The sequence below is a fragment of the Balearica regulorum genome, chromosome 7 (assembly GCF_011004875.1).
Source record: "Balearica regulorum gibbericeps isolate bBalReg1 chromosome 7, bBalReg1.pri, whole genome shotgun sequence".
In the NCBI taxonomy this organism is placed as follows: domain Eukaryota; kingdom Metazoa; phylum Chordata; class Aves; order Gruiformes; family Gruidae; genus Balearica; species Balearica regulorum.
Genome location: NC_046190.1, coordinates 21213329 through 21240881, shown reverse-complemented (window position 1 = coordinate 21240881; position 27553 = coordinate 21213329). Strand labels below are relative to the sequence as shown.

The 27553-nt window shown below is 39.1% G+C and overlaps 1 protein-coding gene across 1 annotated transcript; it reads right to left on the bottom strand.

Annotated features, from left to right (window-relative positions):
* Window positions 1–3155: 3155 nt before the first annotated feature.
* ZFAND4 (zinc finger AN1-type containing 4) lies at window positions 3156–27415 on the bottom strand. The gene is given in 12 exon segments (XM_075758377.1): window positions 3156–5843; window positions 7899–8013; window positions 10314–10368; window positions 11001–12182; window positions 12992–13139; window positions 17759–17869; window positions 17871–17931; window positions 17934–17942; window positions 18491–18558; window positions 18654–18729; window positions 26123–26425; window positions 27225–27415. Coding segments are annotated over 11 exon segments (2145 nt in total). The 5' UTR covers window positions 26307–26425; window positions 27225–27415; the 3' UTR covers window positions 3156–5707.
* Between the last annotated feature and the right edge of the window lie 138 nt (window positions 27416–27553).

Sequence of the window (27553 nt, the reverse complement as noted above, 5' to 3'; positions counted from 1 at the left end):
TGCAGAGTGATGCTTATAATAATTTCTGAAAAAGATCTAATTAATAGGCAAGCCTCATTCCAGTAGGATACTGCAGAACAAACAAGACCTATCTCTTACAATGAACATTGCCAGCAGAAATTGCTTCATATTAGCCAGAGTACCAATAAACTGCACTGAAGACTTACAGTAAGCTGGCAAATAGCTGTCTCCCTCTTTTATGCAAACTTCTGTAGATATGCTACTAAATCGCTGCTTATGCAAGGATTTTTTTCTTTTCCTTTTTTCTAAGGAACTGTTAATAGGAAAGGCAAACCAATGACCTGAGCTAAAATAATTTCCAAGAAATACGCACACAATGGCCATAAAAGAACACAGAGAAAAAAATTACATGGTTGCATTGACAAGAAACCCAAACATTCTGGCTTATTCATGGACTCATTGATAAAAAAGATGAAGGAGACCAAGACTGACACACAAAAGAGCTGAAAATGCAGTCTCCCAGCCACTGAGTGTGTGTGTGGTGGGGAGAAGGAATGGCTGGAATAAGCAGAACCTAAACTATAGACAGAGATTCACATATTGGTAAGGCAAGATGCATGTTGGATTCTGCAGTTTTCTTAAATACTGCATTCCTTTTGATGCATTTGATGGCTTTGAAACAACTGCCTTTGAGTCTTTCAAATAAGATGTAGCTGGTGGTCCCAAGAAAAACTGGTTACAATTGGACTTTTTATTAATGGAATTAGCTGCAGGAAAGAACTTGGCTCAAGGAGTCAAGCCACATGTGGTTAGCTGACGTGGTTTCATCTTTTGAGAAAGAAATATGCAGAAAATCTGGCACATCATTCTTGAAAGACTGGAAAGGCTTTGAAGTACATCTTGTTCTTTAATCACACAACTATCTTAGTGAAACTCTTATCAGATGGAAGGATTCATCAGGAAAAATCGTACAGGACCTCAGGAGGTTCAAAGAGCTAAAGTAGAGGACCCCTTCTTTAACCTATGGCTGTAAATTCTAATAAAAAGGCAGTGCTGGATTTCCCTCAAGGAAAAATAAGGCAAGCATCCACCTCACTGTAAACAAAGCAACTGGGGACGACAAAGACCAGCTTGCTGAAACACTTTGCTCAAGAAGGCTACCTCATAAATAATGGAATCCACGTTTCACTGACTAGAAAATAAAGATAGGTTAGGAATATACAATAGGTCAAAACCAGCAATAGCCTAAGCATCACCAGAAACACAATTCTGTCCCTGTTTTGTACGTTTGTCTGGTTTATCCCAAGTCTCCTCAGACTGGGGTCTCCACTGACATCTCGTGGCCTCTGTGTAACATGTCATGGTTGAAATGCAACCCTCCTTATCTTTTCAACCAATTACTCTTTTCTTGGCAAAAGGGATAGAAAAGCATTTCTGATTAGTTAAAATGTTTTGCTTGCAAAACCCTTGATCTGTATATTTGCTCGGCATGTGTAGGGAAAAGAAGGATAAAAACTAATATTGTGAAAAGGAATGTCCCTTTACCTGTGCACAGATATGCTTGTAACATTTAATGGTACACATAAGTAGCCTTAGAAACATCAAATATAAACTAGGAATTGAAACCAGCCAAAGAGAACAGGAGATCATTTTAGCAAACTTCTGCTGAGAAAGTGAATAATTAAAGTTCTACATATTAAAAACCAGGCGTTACGACCCACAGTATCCCAATGGCTCTAACCACACCTACTTCACAAGAAACGGGACTAAGCTCATCTTTCTATTGAGCGCATCTTCTGATTTTTTTTTAGACAAAAATCTTTAAATGGGACAATAACTACAGGAAGGAAATCACTTTTTTTCATTGTTTCCCACCCAATGCTCCAACCATTACAAACATTGCAAAACTACCTGTCATGGTTTAACACAGCCAACAGCTAAAACAACCACACAGCTGTTCGCTCCCTCCCTCACTGGGATGGGAGAGAGAATCGAAAAGAAAAATAAAGGTAAAGCTTGTGGGCTGAGATAAAGACAGTTTAATAGAACAGAGAAGGAAGAGAGTAGTAATAATAACAATAATAATGTACAAAACAAGTGATGCACACCACAGTTGCTCACCACCTGAAAACAATGCTCAGCCAAGTTCTCGAGCAGTGCCGCCTCCCGGCCAACTTCCCAGTTATATACTGAGCATGACATCATATAGTATGGAATATCCCTTTGGCCAGTTTGGCTCAGCTGTCCTGGCTGTGTCCCCTCCCACCTTCTTGGGCACCCCCCCACCTTCTCGTTGGCAGGCCAGTATGAGAAGCTGAAAAGTCCTTGACTGCTTAGCAACAACTAAGAACATCAATGCGTTATCAATGTTATTCTCACCCTAAATCCAAAACACAGCACTACATCAGTTACTGTAAAGAAAATTAACTCTATCGCTGCCAAAACCAGGACACTACCCCAAACTAAAATCAGGGTAAGAACTACAGTAATCAGAAGCAGTACAGGCTCACACAACTGTCCCATACCTTCACATGGCTTTCTTAGTTAGATGAAGGTCCTCATGTGAGGAACTGTGGCTCAGTGCTAACATAGATACCAGAGAAAGCGTCACATGCATTTCAAGATGAACCTGATTTACGTAAAAATTGGAGAAACACGACCCAACACAAAAGCCGCAGGTGGAAGCAACTCTTTACAGACACAAGCAACTCCAAACCCAGTTTACACCCAGAAGACGGTGCCCCATTATAAAAGTTGGAAGTACTTGAAAAGAAACCAAAGTGTTTAATTAATGATATGTAAAAAAAGCTAGAAAGACTTTGGTTTTGTAATACAAACCATTAAAAATTCTAGCCTTGTCTACAACTGAAGATAGTTAGCGAAAGGCACCAGAAGGCATCAGTACAATTACATCCCAGGGGACTGCAAACTGAATAGAGATGGGAATTGCATGCAGACAGATTTTTATCACCATGGTCTTTTAGAGGTTTCAGAGAAAGGAAATATTTTGTTCAAGATCAAAAAACATTTCTGACACCTCTGTGGCACTTATCATTTTGACACAAGAATCCCAGAGGTCATTCAACAAGAGACTACCCTGGTTATGCCTCTCAGGTCCTCAAGCATAAAAGAAGCATGCAAAAAATATTTGACAGGAAGGTAGAGAAGCACACACCAAAGTCATTGTTAAACTGCCATTACATAAACACTTTATGATACAATCTAATTACACGAACAAATACACAAAAGCTAAACATTTCTCTACAGCAGATGCATAGCACCACAGTGCACTGACTAATACTCAGAAAACCAAACCATTTAAGTAAGTTTACACAGTAAACAGTAATTAATCCATAGCACAGTCTAACACAGGATTTGGTAAAACCTGACAGCATATAAATTAGCAACTAAAGCAGTTAATTACAAATGTAAGTGCTCTTAGGGTTGTACTACTCATTGAAAATAAGAGTGCCTGTAACACAGCAGTGGAAATGAGAACAAAACCAGAAGAATTCCGCACAAGAAATGTCCATATTAGGTATAATCAAAATAAGGTAGAATAAAAATTATGAGAAGCTACACACATGGAAATTAGAGTATTACTACATTGCATTTTCTGAAAAGTATCATTGTGCACTTCATTATGCATAATCAGAAAAGTGAGAGTTACGATCGAGATTTGACTCAGACTTCCTGCCACAGACCTCATTTAAGTACTTACTAAAATTTGAGTATGGGCATTCTAATTCACTGCAAAATAATTTCTTGACAATTATACTTATGCAAAATCAGATTAAGTGATGACAGCTGATAGTATTTTAATTTCACTACTTATGAAATCTCTACTGCACCTGCAAAAAGGCCAATACCTCTGTCTTAAGAAAGTTGCTGAACTGCAAATAAGTAATTGTTGGGAAATCACTAGTATGTTTGCCCTGTTCCTTAGTTCTTTTCCTTCGGCATCTAACATTGTCCCATACTGGAGATGAAATAAAAACTACAGGCATGTTCACAGTATCTAGCACTGCTCAGTAATGACATATTCTTATACTAGGTGCAACTCTGTCAAGTAAGAATAAGCCTAGAGGTCGCGCACACACACAAAACTACCTTTTTACCTTATCACTGCCCAGAAGTATGATTTTGAATTTTTTTTCCAAGGTCATCTCCGAAAACTCCAGAAGGTTTAAGAAGTTGCAGGTAGACTACATGAAATGGATTTCCTTCAAGGATGAGAATTCTTTGAGCTACTTCTCTCCCTTACACTGATCCTCTTCCTTTTTTTGGCCCAACTTTTGATTGCCATGCTCATCAGCTGCTTCTGTTTGACTGGAATGCAGCCTAGATAATTTTAATACCACATCCAACTAAGTAGTTGAGTACTCTGGCAAGAAAAAGGATCACGACATTCAATTGTCTAGATGCAATGTGGAGGGGTTTCTTTTGTTCTGGTGGTTTGGTGTAGGTTTTTTATTAATCTGTTTATACTAGAACACATCAAGCAACATAAGCTTATAAAAAGATTTCAGACACATTAAGGGAATGAGAGGAAAGACTTTCAGTAGGTATATTCCTCCAGCATCACTTTCTGCAGTAGCTGCATTCTCATTAGAAGTTTATCATGCAATTACTGAACTACCTTTGTACAGTATCAGCTGGAGGGGAGAAAGGCTGCAGGTTATTATATGCCATTTGTTGAACACCCATCTTCCCTTCACTAGTACATCTGTAAGAGTTCAGGAAGTTTATTTAGGAATAGTGTGACCAGCACTGTGTGCTTTAATGAAGTTGGTGGGAATTTTCCCACTGACTTCAGCAGGAACAGATATGAGCCAGTACTTCTGAAAAAAAAATAAAAATTAAAAATATCCCCTCCCCCCTATAACAAAGCCCAGCTTTTAATTTAGGAGCATGCTGTTAAGATAGGAAAAGTTTTGTGCATTTATAAGAGCATAAACCAGAATAAAATTTAATATTTATTAGAATTTCTTCCAGTAACAGCATTCAACATCTTAACAAACCAAATTGTGAAGTCTTAAAAAAATCTAGGATTACAAAAAAACTTAAAATAAGTTGTTCCTTATATTTAATGGCAACAAAGGGGCAATTTTCTATTTAAAAACAAAGTTGTCATATAACCAGTATTATTTTAAGAAAATGTGATTAACATGATATATAATTTTCAGAATGGATACACAGTGCATGAATACCAATCTGAATGGAACAGAGGGGCAGAACACACTACGACCCCCTTAAAAATCTCAAAATAAGCTGTTTGAAGAAAGGGAGGGGAGGGAGGAGGATCTTTCTAGTGAAATAACTTAGAAGATATCACACAATGAACAAAAAACGCAAGAGTACAGAAGACATTACATGACACCCTCATTACAACACCCCCTCAAGTCTGGTTATACAGTAAATAAAGTTAGTAAAGTGCATCTTTTAAAGACTTGTCTAGTGAAATAGCTTTTCCAAATATAAAACACGACACAAGACGTGCAGTAACAGTTAAATCATAGTGTAAGTTTTTAAAAACTAATCTTTAACTTTTCATTCACTAAAGAAGAAAAGTTTTAACTGCAGTAGTGTTCACATTATTCTTCGACAGGATGCATCCTCATGTGCTTTTGTTACTTGGCAAATCTTTAAATATGGAGCATGGCAACATTATGCAGTTTAAGCAAGTGCTTCTCTCAGTGTAATACAATTCTTCAATGGCAGAACGGCCACATGCAGAACAACCACGTTAGATTTTGGGAAGCTTTGGTGCACTAACGACGGGATTGGTCTCCTGCAAATACCTTCTCCCCGCACTCTTATAGTCGTAGGTGCAGGTGTGAGTCTCTGCATAGCGGTGTGTTGCACAGAAGTTGTTTCCACATCTGAAGAATCAAGAATATTAGAAGTTACAAGCTTTTAGAAGCTTTTAACTCTCTGACATGCTTGAAGCCCTTTGGCTTAATCATGTCTTGTTTATTTGACGTAACTGCTTGGATTCTAATAATATTTGACTGATAACAATAAGTAGCAGGGTAATCAAAATGACATTTTTGTAACTGAATGTTGCAGTTTTGACACAACAGTCTCTTCAGCTAGGACATTAAGCAAGATCAGTACTCCTGGAACCAGCTAGCAAGGATCAAACACTTATAAATTAAGAATGATGGGCTTTGATGCATTTTATTTCTTTTTAAAGACCTCACACATTAGTTCAGAGGACAAAACCATGGACCTAGAATAATGGCATCAGGTGAAATCCACATAATGCATTTCAATTAAAAACCACCACATCATTCAGATCACCAAAACAGATGTTCAGTTCAGCACAACTTCTGCCTGGCATAAACTCACATTAATCATTTAAGATTAATAAATATAGATTTAGTCAGCTGCAAAGACATCAGACAGACAGAACATGACTGCCTATATGACTGAATAAGGGTGCATCTTTCCAATATCAGTTGCAATTTCAATGAGTTAAGATGATGGTTTTTGCCTTCAAACTTGACAGCTCAGCAGCTAAGACTCCTAACAGGAGAAAAGCACACTCTGGAAGTTGTATCTGATCTGGACAAGTGCTTTAAGTGCAGACTGATATTAGTGTCCTGTTGCCTGATTATTTGATAAAGCTGTTTCTTGACAGTAAAACAATCACATCATTCAAAATCAGAATTCTCTTGCAATGGATAAGCATTACTCATCCAACTTACTGTGTTACTATTAGACTATAATCCTCTATCTATCTATCTATCTATCTGGGTTCATAATATTTTCTGCAGCTGTTGCTGAGGCTTTGTATGCCTGGTAATAAATTTGCTTTTCTTTGGTCCTGTAATCAACCAGTTCTCTCACACGACTCTATTATCTATCTGGTTCATGCTCCATTCTAGTAAAAGGTCATGTGGTTGCTCCTTTTGAAACTAGAACAAATGCTATTCTTGGAGATGTGTGATTTTCCCCTCTTTTTCTGTGCTTCATTTTTAACCTGAAGCAAGCTGCTTAGTTACTTCTAGAAGAGCTTGCAGCTATTTGCTCAGCAGGAAAGCGTGCAGTGTGCAAAACTGTGTCAAAATCAAAGACTGAAGAGTCAAGTAAGGAGGCAGTTCCTCACCCTGAAACTCTCCAACACAATTCCCCAATGGCAGAAGTCTTGTTCATTTTGCTGTTGATTGGCATGAACCAAGATCAGCTTCAAATGTAGCCCTCACAATGCAGCAGTTCCCAACCTTGACTAGCTCATGCAAAATGATACTGAGAAAATAATACCTTGTGGGGAAACAGTACTTTGAAAACCAAGATCAACAGAGAAAGCAGGGGGGGTTGTTGTTTTAAAGTTTCCAGTGATCACCACCAAGTGCCAGGTCTCATTGTGTTGTCTGCAAGTCATGATTTGGGGGACCAGCGCTCTGCTTTTGAGATGCTCTAGATGCTGGTGACTAAAGTCTCACAAAAACCAGAACTCACTTAAAATCAAAAAGTTGTCAAATACAAATTTGCATAAATTCTCAAACTGTGCAGATGCGTTATAATAGGACCAAATCTGAGGGAGATTTTCTGAAAAATTCTAAAAAACCCAGTTTTTTCTCAAGTTGTTAATGATATAATTTTTGTTGAGAAATTTTGCAGAACATAAATCTATAGCAAGTTCTCCCCACACCAGTAAAAAAATGTCATTGTTCTTTTTTTGCAATCATGTTCTTTAATTCCTGATATCTTGCATTTCTTGATTTTCCTGGAAGAACATACCCTTCCAACAGCAAAATAGGTACAACATTCCTGAATTTTAATTCCTGGAGTTTTGCCAAACTGAGAATTGCAACTTTTTTGACGGCTGTCTTTTGATTTGCTACACGTAGGGAATACCATGCAGCATAGAAAACCTTTTGGTTAACCCAGCTATCAATTTTAAACAACAGCTGGTTATATGCTCAGCCTACCTGCACTCATAGCTGGTTGCCAATCCAGTTTTCTTGCCACAAAGAAAGCAATGCTTTGTAATTTTCTTTTTTGCTTGAATTGAGCCATTCACAGGTGGAAGATGGGTTGCTTCACCTGCTTTCAGAGGTAGAAAGACAGCAAAGACATTTTATTTTTACTTATCCCGATCACAAACTAGTTAAATGTTATCTTTTCCAGATTAATTTTGCATTTCTTAGGATACCTCAGGTGGGAACCCCAAAGCCTAAACAGAGAGGAAAAAACCCCTCAAAAGCCAAAAGAGAAAACACACATCAAGCCTCTGAACACCTTTGGAAGAGGCAGCACAATGTGGGACTTAGACCCATTATTTTTAACACCTGTTAAAAGTTGACATAAGCAGGAAGTTAAAGAATAACTCAAGAAACACATCTCCTAATGGCTTTCCCAAATGCAAAATGAAAACACATCATGTGATTGGGAAAGCACTGCACATAATGGCTTTCCAAAGAATCAACTGGGCATTCCAGTACCTAGCATCTAGTATATTCAGTAGCTAATAACTCAAGTTTGCCAAACAAATACTGCAACATTTTAAAATCTTGCTGGTACTCCCTAATTGCAAGAAAAGTACATTATTAAACTATGAACCTTTGTTCAGCAATATGGTTTCATAATTCACTTTGCAGATGTTTGTAAAATTTCTGTACTTAAAAATTTACTTAACTGTAATTCTTGGCTGTTGCTTTATTAACTGGAGAGCATGTAAAGAAAAGGCATCTTCCTTCCCTCTGTAGAAGCTATTTGTCCACAACTTGTTTATGCATATTTACCATTTGCTAGGACAGTGAAAGTCAGCAATACATCCTCTCAAACCTTCTTTCAGTGCTTCTGCTGCTATATTGTCAGAATGCTCCCAAAAAGTGACCTCATGAGTTCAGAAGTATTTTTTGTCCAGCACACCTTTAATCCCAACAGTCATTTTCTCAGCTGAGACACGACAGGCTACATTCAGTAGTAACAGCAGGCAGTAGTAACACATTGCAGTCATCACTACCAACCAGTGCTAACCCATTGCTATCTAGCATTGAAACTTCCATGTTTGGCCATGCTATCAATTTCATCATCTAAAAGCATACTATTTCAGAAGCATCAGTTAGTCCAGTTTGTCAAAAAGACAGAGCCTGAAGACAGCCCCAGCTGTGGACCATACTTAAACAGCAAAAACAATACACCTCACATTTATGGTCCCTACAGCAATTACATGTAAACTGAATCTGTCCTTTGGCCAGTTATACAACAGATCATTACTGACCACCTCTCTCTCAAGAGCCTGTGTGATATGATGACACCAACTTTGTTTTTTTCATGTCTGGAACCTTTTGGAAAATACACTTTTGTCTAACGTAAGATACACCAGAAGAGTGTTGTCTTCATAGTTCTATCTAAAATGACGCTTCCCCACCATGCAGATGTGGCTATTAGGGTAGCACCTCTTTTACCACCGAGTAGGTAAAGACAGACCTGTTTATTAATTGACTGCCAATTCAACGCTGCACCCCTGGTTGTGAAACGAAAGCACAATCCATTATTTTAGCAGCTTTTGTTCCCACATCATTACAATTACATCATTTTTCCTTTTGCAGCTGCTACTTGAAGATCTGTCTTCTAGCTCATTCTCTATACCTCGATCTTAAAATCCTGGAATACATGCCTGCCTCTCTTTTCCTAAGGTCATATAGAAATAAAACCTGCAAACTGCAAGTCAAAGATATAAAGAAGAAAAGTCAATTGTGCTGAGAATCTTTAGCTCGCTGTCTTAAGAGTTTTAAAAGTACTAATATAGACAATTCCATTCCTCCTAAGAGAATTAATCACATAGGAAATTAATATCTAGGCACAACACATCCATTTTCAGTAGATGTCAAGCATTAAGCGCTCCACAGTTACCAAGATTAGAGTAGAAAGAATGATATCCACAAGAAAAAATAGAGAAAAATCTGCACTATATCAGTAATCTTTAGCATCCATGCCCTTATTACTTCCTCCCCACTTTTCTTTTGCTGAATCCTTCTGGCTCAGGCTGTAGTCCTAAAGACAATGCTACCAATAAATTTGGCTGATTTTATTTCACTCAGAAGTAGCCACAGAACTGACCTTTTGTAAACTTCAGAGCAGAAAGTCATGTTTATGTCTATAGATGACAAACAGGATTCATTAGGTATTAAAAAAAAGCTAGGGAAGAGTCACAGTTGTATCCACCTGTATGTTAAAGAATTGCTTAAAATATTAGGTTATTCCATGCTATAGAAGCATAATACAGCAAGGACTTTGAAAGACATATGCCTTACAAAGATAAATGATTCTTGTCCTCTATATGTGTGATATATCAGGAAAGATTAAAGAGTCATCTTCAATTAAGTCACATTACTTACCTACTCTTTTCCCTACAGCTGCAATACTTCCATTCATTCCAAGCCCATGCGCAGACTAAAAAAAAAAAAAATTTCCACAAGGAAATTACTAGCAGACGGAAATCAAATTAAAAGTTAGGCAGCCTGGTATCAGCTTATTTGAAATCAATGTTTTATCAATCAGTGTACCTACAAAGAGTCGAAGATGACTTCTGTACACAAAATTAAAATTCTGCAATATAAAGCCTTACTCAAAATGATTATTTAATAGTCTCCCCATACTTCACAACACAAAAACAAGGAAGTACATTAGAGATCTGAAGCTAGGCACATATGGTACCAGTCACAGGGAAAACTTTGGAATAAATGACAATTGGTGAGCAGCAGCAGAAGTCAGACGACACTTCAAACACAGACACAAATAATTCTATCATTACAACAACTAATAATTTTAGTTGTTAACTGAACCACCTCTTTAATTTTTGTGAAAAATTACTTCTAGGACCCGTTTAGATAAATGGGCAGTTAAGATACCAACAGGAATTCAGAAAACAGTTTAAGATTATCAGGGATTTAAGTACACCTCCCCTTCCCCATGTGCCTTTCCTGAAAAGGCACATAGACACACACATGAAAGTACAGTTTTCATAATGCCAGTACCAGAAAAAACAAGAAAACTTCAATTTCTTTGGGAGCATTAGTACTCACTAGAATATATTCAGCAGCTTCATTTGGAGGAGCAGTTTTCCTAAAGCTTTCTTCCTGAAAATGCTGCAGGTTTGTAGGTAGTGCAATACCAGAAGTCCGAAACCTGCCTGTTCCACAGGAATTCTGTAAACCTTCCCTGTTTGTGCTTCGGGCCAGCGAAGCCAGAAATCCTAAATTACTTACAGAACTCACAGGTTCTTTGGATGCCTTGTTAGCCACATCTGTGATGTCCCTAGCCTCTGCTTTAGAAATTACATCAGGTCTTTTGCCAAGTGACTCTACTTTCACGCTACGCAATCTAGTAGTCCTAGAAAAAGAAGAGTCTGCTATACTACGGACTTCCAATGATCGAAGCACATTTGGGGAGGCTGTAGATCTCAAGTTACCAGCCTCAAAGCATTTGGGTTGTGCTTGTGGTTTCAGAGAACTATGATGTGTCACTTGTGCTGAATACCGAAGAGATGACAAAAGCAGATTTTTCCGAGGACTTAATTCACGAGTACTGAGAAGACCAGCCCCCATTGCTGCAGTGCTCAGCACTTTGCTAACAGGTTTTCTATGCTGCTCTACAACCTTAGATTCTTCATCTCCATCAGATAGTTCAAGTTCTGGGTTCACCTTTCCTATGTCATATATCTCACCATGCTGTTCAGTGGTGCTTGATTCTGTTAACAAAGCAAAAGCATCTGTTTCAGGTAGAAGTTTTTCTTCTGTTCCATATAGTTCTAAATTTGTTAGATTCGGAAACAAAACAGCATCCTCCTCACTTGCTGAGGTCACGTTTTCAGATGCTTTTTCTGAATTTGCAGGGAGAGATGAAACAGCAGTCAGAATACTATTTGTAGGTAGTTTTGCATTTTCTAGTTCGACACGAGATATTTTTGGTGGTAACCTGATGTTACTAACTGACTGAGACCAAGAGTTGCTCTGCCAAGTGTCATCTTCCTTAAGAAAGTCATTAGTTGCGGATGGCATTGTTCTACCAGCAGTGGCCAAAGTAGCCAATGCTGAAAGTGCATTTTGGGAAGACTCCGAGGGATATGAATTCCCAGGAGGAGGTAGGCAGGACTGTCCAATATGAGGGAGCACTCTTAAAAAACGGTGACGAGCAGCAGCCACGGAGCCACTAGATGGTCGAGGAGCCATTGGAGGACGAGGTTTCACCTTGACAGTTTTCTTAGGCTATAAAAAAACCAAACCAAAAACCAAAACCACATACAACAACAATTAGTATTTGAATCACAGTTGCATTCAAAGACCTGACTGAGATCATATTCCCAGGAATTCTGACAGCATAAAGCCAGAAAGGACCAAATCATTCTTTCTACTCCCTCATCTGTTACTAGCCATCAAGACTTCACCCCAACATCTGAATAACAAAATCAATCAGGAAAGGCTTTTTAGTAAATAGGCCACTTGTCAGAGGAACAGAAAAGGGAAGCCAGAATGCCATCAAAGTTATCCAGAAGAGGTTAGGGTCTCAAACAAGATGAGCGATGAAAGCCTATCTCCATCTAGGTTACCTAGACAGACATGAACACCAATGTAATGTTTTATCTTGTAGGTAATCTCATTCTCATATTTAACTTTATAGGCTTTTCAGTTACAATATTTGTAATGAGTTTCATTTAAGAGAAACATTGATTTTTACCAGAGCAGTACTGCAAAACAATGCTACTTAAAGTATTGAGAGAAAAACCAAAACAAACAAAACACACCCAAACAAAAAAAACCCCACATCCAAAAAAACACCCACACAAATAAATCCAGGATCAGTAGTGAATTCTTTGAACACGGACAGGTAGATCCAAGTAAAGCCAACGCCCCACAGCAGAACACACAATAGCATTTACTTAACTGAGAGATAAGAAATCATCTACCCTTGATAACTTCACCTCCCAAGACAAAGTATCTGACCTGCTTTTTAGAAAAGCCAGCACTAGGAAAGTGCAAGCCATTTTACGATAGAAAAATTGAAATCACAACTTCACCTTTTTACTGAGATTCATGTTCTCCATCTTTGCCTTGAGCAGTTTCATTTTATTCATAGTAATTGAATTCTCGATAATCTGTTGGCCAGAAGGTGATGCCTCTGTCTCATCATCATCATCAGCATATAAATTATAAACTGAACCACCACTGAAAATAAAAGAAAGTTTGTGTTCACCCTCTAATCAAATAATTTCATTATGTTTTCAATGTAGAGCATTCTCACAACTAGAAAGTCATATCCGTAGTTGATCTGTTGACAAAGCATTATGTAAAACTGTATGCAAAGACATTTCAAATCCATTTATTTTAGCACTTAAGCATTCCTTATAAGATGCTCACGCAAAGTGATGATGCTGAAACCAGAACACAGCCACACTTCTGGGAAGTTGTTATACCATATACAGTTGGTTCACACTCACTATATATTTCCCCCCCAGAGGGGATATCCAGTTCCACAAATGTCTCCGGAAGGCATGGCCAAAGCTGTTAACTGTGTGACTCAGACAACAAGCTGATCAGTTTTCCAATTAACCAGAGACTGGCATGGAAGGAAAGTCCAAATTTCTATCCATCCTGAGGGGTGTTCTCACCATAAATGGAAATGGAGGGGTCACCCATGTGGATGTGATATTCTATTTCTCCTTTTCAAAATAAAAAAAAAAAAAAAAAAAAAAGGGATCAGTTTAGGTTTCCAAAGTGTCTCACATATGGAAAAAAAATAAACAGATTAGAATTGCTAGTCCCAAGACAAAATATTTTAACTCAGTAATGCCTGGAAATTTATGACATCACATTGCGTTTTTCCATTCTGTATTCTAACAGAATGCAAAACTTCAATGTTTTAAAGTCAGTATCTGACTTGTTTTTCCTACGAAGCAATGAAGCATTAATCACGAACACACATCCAACATTTGACAGTGAAATGAAAGAACCATTAGGAGCGTCCAATTCATTACAAATTGATGCATTTGCAACACTGTGTACAGTACATTTTAAAGAGCGTTTTAATTTTTCCATTAGGCTGTCAGCATCTAGAAATTGTGACAATCAGGCAATTCCTCTGTGTTCATACAGACGTCTTAGAAGATTTAACTAAAGTTCCTACTCTCCAAAAGAGACCAAGGAAGAACTAAAGGTCATGAGAAAGTCAGTACCAAAAAAAAAATAAAAAAAATCACTACTTAGAGCTGGCAACTTACCTGATTCTTGGAAATACTCTGCTGCCCTTAGTCAAGAGCCAGTATTTTTGCACTGACTCTCCAAATCCATTTCCTAAAATGTAGCAAAACTCCAAAGGCAACACAGGTGGGAGACAGATCTTTAAGAGCAAGATGGCAGCAAATTCAAAGCAAGAATCAGCAAAATAGTCCAGTCATTTCTTACCAAAAACTGAACGGCTCCATATGGGGACAGTCAACATGCATATGACATATCACTCCTAGTAAAGATTCAACACTTAAGAATCATTTCAGAATTTTAACTCTGCAAAGACTTAAGTCACCAAGTCAAAACAATTCTTAGAAATTCCCTTCCTTCAAGGTAAGAATAGAAAGAAAAGTGAAATGTCTCACATGTTTGGTTGGTTTTTTTGTTTGCTTGGGGTTTTTTATGCAAAAAGAATAGTTATCCTTTTTTGTGCATTTTCTGGCTAAATAGGAGCCAAAACACTGGAAAAAAAAAAAAAAGAGTAAAAAAAGAATTTTGTGCTTTAACATGATTGTCAAATTATGAAAGTTGGACAGGGAGCTTTGTCCTTGATGATACTTTTAGCCCATCTTCCAATGAGTAAATTTCAAATTTACTTTATCCATAGGTGTCAAGATTCCTGAGATCTTGCTTGTAAGATGCGTGCCTCAAAAATGATCAGTAGCTTGCTGAAACTTTTGACACCAGTGCCTGCCAGTCCTCTGCCACAACTTCAACAATTTTCTTTTAATCCAGAGACAATAATCATTGCATGTATTTACACCTCATCAAATTTTAACCATTAAGTTAACCACAGATAAAATAAAATGACCTGGAAAACTATAAAACAAACCCTAAACCAATGTCTCATTTCTAAATTGCAGTCACTAAATTCTGCCTAACACATAAGCTATGTAAGAAAAGCTGATAAACAAGTGTCTCAAAATGCTCAGTCACCAGTATACCCACACATGTAAACACATTTAACTGTCAGTGTGGAAAACACTAGTATTCGGAGTGATTCACAGCCTTCCTCTATAAAGATCAAATAAAAAGGTCCAATTTGTTTCCATTCCGCCCTCCCTTTGCTTTTTCCATTTCCCACAGAGTCTGACCCAGCCATAATAACTAATTCAAAAATTAGGATTTTCCCACCCCTTCCTCTCCTCCAATTACTGTCTGCCTTAATAGAAAAGCTAATAAATGAACTCCCATAGAAAGCACAGAGGAAGAGCGTGCTGGTTTTGGCTGGGATAGAGTTAATTTTCTTCATAGTAACCAGTATGGGGCTCTGTTTTGGATTTGTGCTGAATACAGTGTTGACAACATAGAGATGTTTTTGTTATTGCTGAGCGTGCTTACGCAGAGTCAAGACCTTTTCTGCATCTCACCCACCCCAACAGGGAGTAGGCTGGGGGGCACAAGGAACTGGGAGAGGACACAGCGGGAGAGGTGGACCCCAAGCTGACCAAAGGACATTCCATACCATCAGTATATAAAGCTGGGGAAAAAGAAGAAGGGGGGACGTTCGGAGTAATGGGTTTATCTTCCCAAGTAACCGTTATGCGTGACAGGGCCCTGCTTTCCTGGAGATGGCTGAACACCTGCCTGCCGATGGGAAGTGGTGAATGAATTCCTGGTTTTGCTTTGCTTGCGCAAGTGGCTTTTGCTTACCTGTTTAAACTGTCTTTATCTCAAGTGACCACTTTCCTCACTGTTACTCTTCTGATTCCTCCCCCATTCCCTTGGAGGGCCAGGAGTGAGGGAGCAGCTGTGTGGTGCTTAGTTACCAGCTGGGGTTAAACCACAACAAAGAGAAACAACTCAAACTGAATGTTTTCAACTCAGGTGACTTCCAACCTAACTGGATAATTTGATCAGTGACAGCACATTTCTTAAGCATAACGTATTTGACTTTCATACATGCTGTGTGGTTTATACCCCTGCTTTGCCACATTTCGCCAATCTCAAATAAATTACCATTTAATCTACACACTAGGATTACCTAACTGAGAAGTATTAAGAATTTCAGACAATTGTCCATGTTAGTTTGAAGTGGAAAAATAAAAATTGTCACACTCACACACAAGAATTTGAACACGTCGGCAGATACCAGGGAGCCCGTTATACTGAAAAATGAAAGTTCAAGCTCCTTCTGACAACTTCTTGCATCAACTCACAGTACAGCATCCACAGTCCTAGCTCTTTGGATTGGTTTGGATCTTCTTTGGAGTTAAAAGGTAAAAGGGAACAATTTGGTAATAGGCAGGGTATCAGTGAGAACAGGAATTACATCTGTCTGCTCCTATTTCCAGAAGTGTATCTAGGCAAATGCAGCAGCAAGGTTCTCAGTTCTTACCGATGATGGTGGGTTTTACCTATTTCAGATCTACACACAGTACCGTATATGGCTTTTTACTGGAAAAGACCGCAGGGGCCGAAAGATAAGATCACAGATCTAATACCTTTGTATCTTTCCTCTTCTTTTCATCCTGTAATTGTATATCAAACACTAGCTCTTTCTACTCTGTGTAACTATGTGGGAATTCAACCTTGAAATTTCATTCAGCCTGTAGTTTTTAAGTACAGTTCTCTTATAAAAGTTTATTAGAGTAATATCACTCTGAACCCACTGAATCACACTGAATATAAAAGCTGTACAAAGCTCTTGCTTTCAGTTTGCAAATAGGAACAAGAATAGTTACTTAAAACAGTGCAAGTCTTGGCCTTAGAGAAAATGCAGCTAGTCCCCAGAACAGGGACTCCTTTCCTTGCAGCTGTACAAATACTAAGTTCTTCAGAGGATTAAAAAAAACCAACAAAAACTCTACACAAAAGCTGCAGTATAAAGACAGAATCTAATAATTTTTAACAGATATTATCAATTTTGATAGCTTTAGGAAAAAGACTGCTAATCTTTTTACTACAATGTAGTAGCTTAAGTGACATACTTGCTCTTCTGACGATAACAGTACTTTGGTTCTGTGACAGTAATTTAGACTACTTTGATATCTCAACAGTAGCTAATCTGAGGCCTAATTATGTCCAAAGGCTAGCTCCACTGGTAATTCTTTCAGTATATTAAAAAAAACCACAAAGAAAACCCCCACCAAAACCCAACACACACCCCCTCAGTTTCTCTGCAACTTCAGACAAACCCTCTCAGGATTTTGCACTGCCAATCTACTAGCTTCCTGACTAATCCAATGCCTTAAGATGAAAGAGAAAGTACTTCTCAAATTTTTTTTTTTAATATCTTTATTGCCAAATTGACTCTCCTGTGAAATGTTCCCTTTTAGAAAGGGCTGGAATGTTGAGAATTGCCTCAAGCACAAGACCAGCTTTATCTCACTCTATTGACACACACAGTGACAGAGGACTGTCAGCATGATCACTGACCAGAAAGTACTACTGTATCCTTAGGCCATGCAGTTACAGCATTTTAGTAGCCCTTCAGGCACAATTCTTGCAATACTCCAGACATATTCCAGATATTCTTTTGATAAAGTGAACAAATAAAATCGAAAATTATATATCATTCCTCTTTAGAAAAATAATATAAAGATTAAACCCAACTTTACCTCAAAGATTCAGATAATGGTGTTAAAGTGCCATCTCCCCGGTCTACCACACGGAAGAAATTCAACTGATCGCCTTCTCGATATACTAAGAAGGTAACTTGTTTGTGGATGGCCCTTTCCCCAGATCTCATCTCTACTAGGATCCATGTATTCAGCCATCTCCCTGATAGGTCTTCCACAGGAACTACAAGAGAAAAAAACAGAATAAACCCAAATTATTATTATTATTGTTGTTGTTGTTGCTGTTTTGATCACCTCAGAGTTTGGCTCAGTTTACAATGGGGATTCCCAACCTAGAAGATATGCTGAGTGTTTTCCAAGTGAAACTTATCAAAGCAATTTGTCCATTTTCATTTCTCTATAGATGATTCACATAACCAACTTTATCATAAGACTAAACCAATGCCTGATTCTTACTAACCAGATTTTGAAACCTATTTGTATAATGACATTATAGTATCATTTTTTTCTGCAGCTGAAGAATTGCTGATTTTAAGACTTGATGATTCTATACAAAGATACTTGTAAAACTAAGGGTAAACAAAATGAAAAGGATGGTACACTTGGTATGGTAAGGAAAAAAAGATGGAAAAAAATCCTTCCATTTTTTGTCAAGTATTTTTTCTAATTACTTTGGAACTGAAATCTGCTCCTCTAAAATGCTTAACTAAGAGAAACTGTTTACAGTTACAAGATGTCGCATGTAATTATTTTTCTGAGGGTAACACCTACCTCTTCTAGTGTTAATAGGTCCACCTCGCATAGCCAGAACTAACTTCAGAGTGCAGCCTTCTGAAATGCTGTAAATAACAATAAATAATTTTTTGTAGCATTCTCTATTGCTTATGCTAACAATCATTCAGAAACACTCATGGCAATTTTATTCTATACTTACTTATAATCATTCAAACAATAGTCATCCTTCAGTTCCGTATTATTCCAAATTAAGTGCTGCTGAGAGACAGGAATACCTAAACAGAACAAAATAAGAAAGTGTTAAAATGGGAGCTTGGTGAGAGGGCTATTGGGGAGTTTTGCTTTTTGAAGAATGTTGGGGTAATGGAAGAGAGGTGAGAAAGGGGATCACAGGGGAAAGAAGAAAGGAAGCAGAACAAGGACAGACGCTTGAGCAGCCGTCGGTCATGATACCTAACCTCCCAAATAGTTATTAAGAACAAAGTTAAGGTTTACAGCAGGCTTGTGCTCACACATGGAGTTCCATCTTTTGGTTCAACAAGGGGTCTGTAGAAGTATTCAATTGTTTCAGGCTTATTGAATACTTGCTTTTTTCCAGTCGTCAGACAAGGGAGTTTTCTTCCTCTTGTCTGTACCTCAGAGCTTTAAGTCTATGGACAGGAAAAACAGGATGAAACTAAAGAACTACTGAATAATTTCATCACAGACTGATATTCTGTATTACTCACAGTAAAGACAAGGCTACATTAAGGTAACTAGTGGCAACTTTATAGTGGTGACAACTGTAAATGTGTTTTTATCACTGCTTGGTTTGGAACCTGATAGTTCACATGTAAAATACAGTACCATAGCAGTTAGGCAAACTTCGTACTATGAACACTTTTATTTTTTTGTGGGAGGTCTTTCAGGCCTTCAGAACATTTTATTACTTATATCCACTAATTCTCATTTTCAGCTCAAGTTCTGGGATAGATTTGGCTATTTTTTGTTAAAAGAAACTAAGCATATTGAGTATTTGTTCCTTACTAAAAAAATCCATATTCTACACAATGATTAACTTTGTTTCTTTTTTGCTTGCATAGTCAACTCATTTAGATACAGATGTAATACACATTAAAGATAATAAGCATAAGCTGTTACAACTTAAGGTCTTCACACATTTTTACTAGAATGTTGCCACTTTTCAAATTTTGGATAGAGTACAAACCAGGACTGTTATGAAAGGATGACACATTTCTGGCCACAAAAAAAAAAAAAAAAAAAAAAAGCAGCAGCTAACAGGAAGATGAATAGCTGTCTTTTTTGCCTTTGAAAAAACCCCCACAAACTTTCCCTTCAACAACAAAAGGAAGTACTGTTCAATTTGTCTAGTGAAATCCAGGTAATTAAGATCTCACTGTGCATTACTGACAAATTGTAATTAAAATGAAAATTTATAGAGGCGAAAAAACTACTCGTTCAAAAATATCTAAATGCTACTCCTCAGACTAAGAAGCAAAAGCTATAAATATATTTTCCAAAAGGTTAAAGTAACCTTATCTTATACTTTTATTCATTGCACGTTCAGATACTTAAAAGGAGGTGCAAGTAGCAATGCTATACAGTTAAGACTTCCTGAAACACATGTGGGAAGAGGGGAACACAAAGATCAGAGTCCTCCAGGTGGTTTCCAAAAACACCTCAGCTTCCCAAGGCTTGCTAGAGTGTTTGGCAAGCTGTGTGCAAGCTGTCAGTTAAGTAGCCCCTTCCTAGCTGGAAGAAGAGCACAAAGCTACCAACGCCCATCACCAAGAAGGAAGAAAAGGCGACTGGATTCCAGTGAAAGTCCAAGCAGATTCAACAGGCAAGCAGGACACCTGCTAAGTGGACATCCTCGTGCTGAAAAGGGAGCGCACTTTGGAGGAACTGTCACTGTTATTATGTAAGTTTTAAAGAAGATCACAATTTCCTTTTCTCACCACAGCTCACATCTAGATTTCTCTTTTATGAACGACCAACACTACTTCACTTGGACGGCATTTAGGGTGACTCTTGTATCCTCTGAAGTCCACAAGACGTCTATGAGGGGAATGTGTTCATATAGTAGACTACAATAATTGCTACTACACTGCCAGCTACTCAATAACTGGTTATTGGTTATGTTTCAAGTCTGCAGCATAAGCAAAACAAGAACAAGCTGGCAACAGCCAGTGAGTCTACAGTGAAGTTCTTTTCTGTGTTGTTTTGCAGTCTTCTGATTACAAACAGTCATTACTGTCTGTATTTGTTATGGTTTCAGCAGCCTCCAAGGAGCAATTTCCAATTACTTTGATAAACTGAGAGAGTATTTGTTAAAAAGGCTGGCTTGCAACTGGCAGCACTGCAGTGAAACATGGTTTTGTTCATCTAACAATGACAACGTATTTTTTATGAAATGAACAGAGGAAAAGACTATACTCTGCTGTAATGGGAAACAGACAAGTCTTTATTACTAATTCCCTTTTATGCTGCTTTCTAAGAATTCTGTATTTATACACAGAGGAAATGGTACATGCTTTATAGGTTCAGGTGCAAGAAAATATGTATCAGCTGTCCCTTTTCTGCATTATAGTAAGGCTTTCTTGAGGAGACATTTGCACATGGGATCAGCATGTAAAATTGCAACAATGAGAACTGCAAGATACCCATCTACCACGGCCTCTCCCTGAGCAGCACGACTGCATCACTGGCCTGCTCTAAATCGGTATGGAGAAGAAAGTAGGGCAATAAGCTACACCTCAACGCTCAAATGGAATTGGGCTAGCTAGGTGTTGCTATCGGAGGACAGAAGAGTCTTCAGACTGTCTATTGAAATGGCTGCAGATGTGCTGACAATCTGACCTACTGGCGGGGGGGGGGGGGGGGGGGGGGGGGGGGGAGGGCATGGGTGAGAAGGTAGAGGAGAGAAGTACTCTATCCTGTCTCTGAATCAGCACATCAGATACACCCTGAAGCTTCACTCCTTTACTCTTCTTTCAAGCATGCTAAGTAGGCTTACCAGAGAAACTGATGTGGTCAAGTCTGACCCAGAAAAAACCCCCTATAGATTTCAGAACAATCTTGATTTTATGTTGTGGGTAGAAGGTTACTATGTTTAAAAACACCACAAACACTTCAAAAGTCAGTGTACTTATCTTTCATCCAATGTTGAAATTGCTGGAGAGTTTCTTAAACATTTACTTTTTGGTCCTGCTTACAGAGAAGCGGGGCTGACAGCCCCCCCACAAACTAGCTACACTAGGGAAGGGTGCAAAGGTTCACAACTTACAGCAGCAGGACTGTTTTCCTTACTGTCAAAGCCCCCAGCTTTCATAAGCATGATAGTAAACTATGTTTGTGTAAATGGCAGTCAGTACTGACCTACTCTTTACCCTAGGGACTGACAAAGAGGAGACTAACAACAGTGAGTCGCCAGTAACTGAACACAGGCCCACAAAATTTCCTGACAAAGGTGACCTTATTTACACCTTCCAGTTGACACTCTAACCATCTGATCTGGGCACAGGCTTGCATTTGCAGGAATGTTTTGCCAGCTCAGACAAAGCATAAGCTTAAAAGAAAAAGCTTCATCAACTTCTAGTCTCTGTCAGCACAGTAAACAAGCAAATGACAGAGCAAATAGGAGACAGAGGAAAAGTAGTAGACAGACAAAAAGCAAGATTAGTTCTGCTAAAAAACAGTTTACACTTGTGCAATCCACTTACTCTGGTCCTGATGGAAGCATAACTATTTTCTCTAACGCCAAGCAGTAACAAATATCATTATGACATACTCTGAATATTGAAAGAAATTACAACATCCAGAAGTCTGCTTGACATTCGCCTAGTTCCTTTCACTTAAGATGAAGCTGCTGTACATAGGCAGCAAAATAACAACAGCAAAAAGACCAATGAAACAGACAATTCATTGATGAATTGAGAGTATGCACACATATGACAAAATTATTGTTGCATCTGTCATTCCCTGCTAAACACAAACATTCCAAATTAAGATGTACTCTGAAAGCTAATTCTGTTTCTCCCCTTTACAATAATACAAGGACAAGAGAACACCTCAGTTTTCATCTAAAAATGTAGGTGTTTCCACATACACAGATCATAAAATTCAGTTGCAAGCGGTCACTGAACAAACAATGACTGAGTTGATTTTTCTTATTTCAGAACTAGCTACATAAATGAAAGCTTTAAGACTCCATACTGTAGAACACAAATTAATTTCTGCAACAACAATAATAATAATAACCAACACCAAATCCCAAACTCCACCTCCGCCCTTGAGACTCAATCCTATCTTACTGAACAAACATGTTGACAGGTATTATCTGCGGTTCTTTAACAGATGAAAGAATTAACCACTACTACAAATACACTATCTGAATGTTCCTTCTATAAAACTCAGTATAATAATTTGAGTTCCTGAATTAAGACTATTAAACTTTGTCCAGCCCAGCAGCTACAAAGACTTGTACAATGGCGGAAGCTATTTCCCCTTTCAATGAAATCCTGGTATTTTTAAGTACCATTCATGTGTTAAAACTCAGTCTTTCATGTTACCTCGAAACTCAGGTATCATCCTATCCATGTCTATCAACATATTATCCTGCTTTCAAATAATAAACAATAAGCAAACCCAACAGAATAGGTAGCACTGCTGGCCACACTACACTATGCTGCTGGCTGTGTGTATTCTAGCTTTTATGCCACCAGTAGAGACAAAGGGAGCTATTTCTTCTCCAGTGTACCGTTTTAAAAGGCTCGTTCACTGAATTTGAGACTAGGAGTGATCTACTCTAGGTGACTCCAAAGTCAGCATTACAACAACTCTAAGTTTTTGGATACCAAGTGCTTACTTCACATGGAACATATTTGAGGACAAATGCCTGGACCCGATCCAAACACACCTCAGATCTGCTTTAACTTCAATTTATGAGTAGACTTGCACTGAAATTTCAGATGCATGAAAACCCATCAATAAATTTTTACCCATATTCTTTATGGACTAAAACCAACAGGAAGCTGAAGATCTAGAGCTCACCCTTAGTAAGGTACCAAGGTCTACTACAGCTGTCTAAACAAACCCTTTCCACATCAGATCATTAAACAAGCCCCAAGAATGACAAACGGTATCAGAAGTATACAAAATTCCTAAGATGCCATCCATATTATCCTTTCTTATTACAGTGCAGACAATCTACAGCTATTGATATTCCAGTTGTTGACAAAGATTAGTTTGTCTTGATTTTAGTTTTATTATTAGCCTCTTACAGTTAGAAGCATTGGTGACATTTTAATAAATTTGTTAATTTCTGATACAATTCTAGATTTTGTTAATGGAGATTTCACATCTTGCATCGTTTTTCCAAAACTTGTCTTTTTGTATGCTTACATGCCATGATTCTCAACATCCAAATGAGTCCATACTAGGGACTCAATATTGTTTCCCAGCAGTGTAGGAGGCATTCTCCAGCCAGAAGTGCAGCTTAAATAAGAGAGGTTCACACTCCAGGAATGTTGACACCATACAACAACAAAAAGTGAAAAACAGCAGCAGAAACAGGAACAGATGTAAGCTTTCTGCTTCCCATGCCAAATCACAACCACAAAACTACTTTAGGATTTCCACTCCACTTGGGTGATACATTGCTTGAACTTGTGCACTAGAACAGGAACTTTGTCACTGAAAAGTTGTTAATTATTTTTTTACATGCGATAGCAGCCCCAAATGCAACATAAAATGAATTTATCATTGTATGTCTGTCCCTTTCATACATAGCTGATCAATCTTGTTTTCACTCTGCCCCTCATAAGTCATATTAATCGGGACATTACAGATCTTTTAACTCTGTTCTGGAATGTCAAGGTATTTCAAGTGACTTCTAACAATTTGATGATAAGCACCAGTGAACTCTTATCTTCCATGTTTTAATGAAATTTACTTATTAATAATTGTCTATACAGCAGGCACCTGAACTATTAATTACCTTATTGCCCTATGAACTACAACATGTGAATGAAATTCTGAATAAGCACTATTATAACCATATTACTGCGCTGTTCTTCCAATAACAAATTATGATACTTTTGTAAGCTAGGCACTCCCAGCCTACAATAATAAACTGTAGGTACAATTCAGTATGTCTATTTGCAATCTCCCATTTTGGACTAAAAGAAATTCAAATTCCTCTTCCTCACATCGCCCACTGGTCTCTTCATGCATCCTTTAAAACTCACTCCTCCATGTATACTGTCCAGATAGCCTGTCTTCCCCTGTATTCTATTGCCTATGCTACCTTTTAATTGTCTCTTAGTTAGCATTCTATTACGTATCTGCTTGCGTCTCTCCTACACCTATATTCACTCACAGAGAAGAAAAAGCCTTTCCTTTTCTTGTTTTACCTCTAGCCTCCAGGAGCATCTCTACACATTGTCTGACATAATTATGGCCCCATCCACAGGAAACAAAAGCATACCCACATAGCTGCATTAATGTAGCTACACTGATGTAAACTCTAGTTATCTGCATGGTGGAGCTTCCACTAAGTGACCTTACAAGCAAAAAGTCATCCCCATTGTTGCAATGCTGCTGTGTTTTAAGATTTGCGCCAATTACTTTTTTTTTCCTGTCCATTAGCACAGATTTCCATAAGAGAAGGAGAGTACCTTAGATTCAAGTCTAAAGCATCATATTACATCTCCCAGAAGGTGGGTTCCACACAGAAGCATGAAAAACATGTACAGGTATACTGGGGAAAGAGAGGATCCCTTTTCTTAAAATTAGCAACTCTGGTACTCTCAGCTTGTGCAGCTACACAGTTCTTTAACTCCTGAGAGAAAGGATGCAATGCTTCAAAGTAGCTAAGTTATATATACATGCATATTTCCAATCACATTCTTTCATGCAGGATCATTTTCATCGTAGAGGGAAAGGGGTGAGAGAGAACTAACCTACATCTTTTCTCCTTGCATTAGGACCAGAACCGGCCTCATAACTTAAAGGAGGTTTTCACTTTGCAAGACATGCCAAGTTTATCACTTTAAGACAAAGCATTGCTCAGCCAGACCTCTACCAGCAAAAAGATCACTCACCTAAACAAAATCCAAGTCAGTAACTTCAAGCTGCCTTTGTGGTTTGCCTGCACTGCAGTTGCTCTTGTGACTGCAGTATCATAAACAAACCATAAACTGACTAACCTAAGAAGCAACAGCAATAGCACCTAGTGTAAAGTACACTAAGACAGTTGCAATATAGACATACTGCAAGACTCAAGCTTATAACCTTGCTAGTTAACAACTTACGCAGAGAGTCCTTTCAACACCAAAAAGACTATATCCCATTTAATATCAAAACAATTAATGATTTACCATAGACTTTTAAAGATTTATCTTAATAATGATATACCAAAAACCCCAAACCAAAACCAAGAAAAGAAATACCAATTCCAGTAAAGCCTAAGCCATGAACTGATAGGAAAAGGAAAGAACAGAAAAACAACTCAATTCCAGTTAAACCTAAGCCATAAACTGAGTGCCTAGCTTATATGTATTACCGAACAAGTCATTCAAATTATCTGGTTTGAATTTAGCAACTATTATTTGTAAAACGAGACTTCCTCTAAAGTGATAAAGTTTACAAAATAAGAGGGAATAATACCTTCCAGTCTTTGAATTTTAGCTTTCACAGAAATAACTGTTTCAAAGGGAGAAACTCGCAGTTCAAAGCACGTTCCTGTAAGCGTTTCAATGAAGAGCTCCATAGTTTCATAAAAAGGAAGCTTGTAGTGAAACGGTCCCATGTTATCTTCATTGAAAAAAGGAGGCTCTTTCTTGTTGGCCATTACAAAGGATTTACAACTTCCCTGTAAGAAGATCTGTCAGGAAACTACATTCCACTTCTAGCCAAGTCAGCTTTGAGGACAGGTGTGGTGCATTGCTGTTCATGTTTGGGATTTTTCACCTATAAAGCAAACAAGCATAATTCTAACAACATCTGAACATAGCTATTAAGAATTTCAATTTATTCTTAAGGAACAATAAAATAACTATTAAGAAGTAGTAAGACATCTAAGTCGTGCAAGAGATAACCACAAATGATATTAGTAACATCATAGTTTTAGGACTCTAATTTCAGTCAGCATTCTAAGTCTCACCTACCACCTTTATATTTTTATTTTGTTTTCACAAGTGACATGACAACCCGACCTGCAACATTAATGCCCAAAATCTCCTGACAAGGACTAAGCCCAGAGCAGGGTCACAGCTGGAGAAAAACTCCAGAAAGACATAACAACTGGGACTCGTCCGGGTTCGGGGAAGGCAGCGGAGGAAACGGCAGCTTCGCCCCCTCGGCAGCGCCGAGCTCCCGCCGGCTCGGTCCGGCCCCCGCACCGGGGCAGTAGGCCAGACCCAGGCCAGCAGAGCGGAGCGCACGCAAACAAAGGAGCGAGAGCAGCTGCCCACCCCCCCGCCGTCACCGCGCCTCGGGGCGGCCTCACACCCCCGGTTACGCCGCGGAGCCCCACCGCCCCTACCAGCCGTGCCCCCAGCCCACCTCGGGGGGAACCTCCCCCCCTTCCCTCCAGGGACGCGCCTCACACCGGCGGGGCCGGGTGAGGGAAAGGGTCAGGGCACTGCCCCTCTCGCCCCGCCCCGGTCGGCGCGCCCGCCGCAGGGCCCCGAGGAAGCAGCACCCCCGAGGGCCGGAGACCGCCGAGCCGATCCGCGATGGGCGGAGGGAGGGTAGGGTCTCATCTCACCTGCCGCCACCGGGCCCGCTGGAGGGGGGAGACCAGGCTCCTCTTCCCCTGTGCTGCCCCGCCCGCCGCGCCTCACAGGAGCTCGCCAGCCCCGGCAGGCCTCACGGAGCGGGAGGAGGAGCCGCCGCCGCGCGAAAGCGGTAGGACCCGGGAGCCGGCAGCACCGCCGCTCGCCCCCCGGCAGCCTCCGCGCCTACCTAGCCTTTATGATATCCCCGCCAAGCGTCCTCCTACGGGCCAATGCGGCGCCCGTTCTCATGCACCTCGCCCAATCAACTACCTCGAGGGGCGGGTGTCCGCCGCGCCGCGGCGCGCTGCTCTCGCTTGTT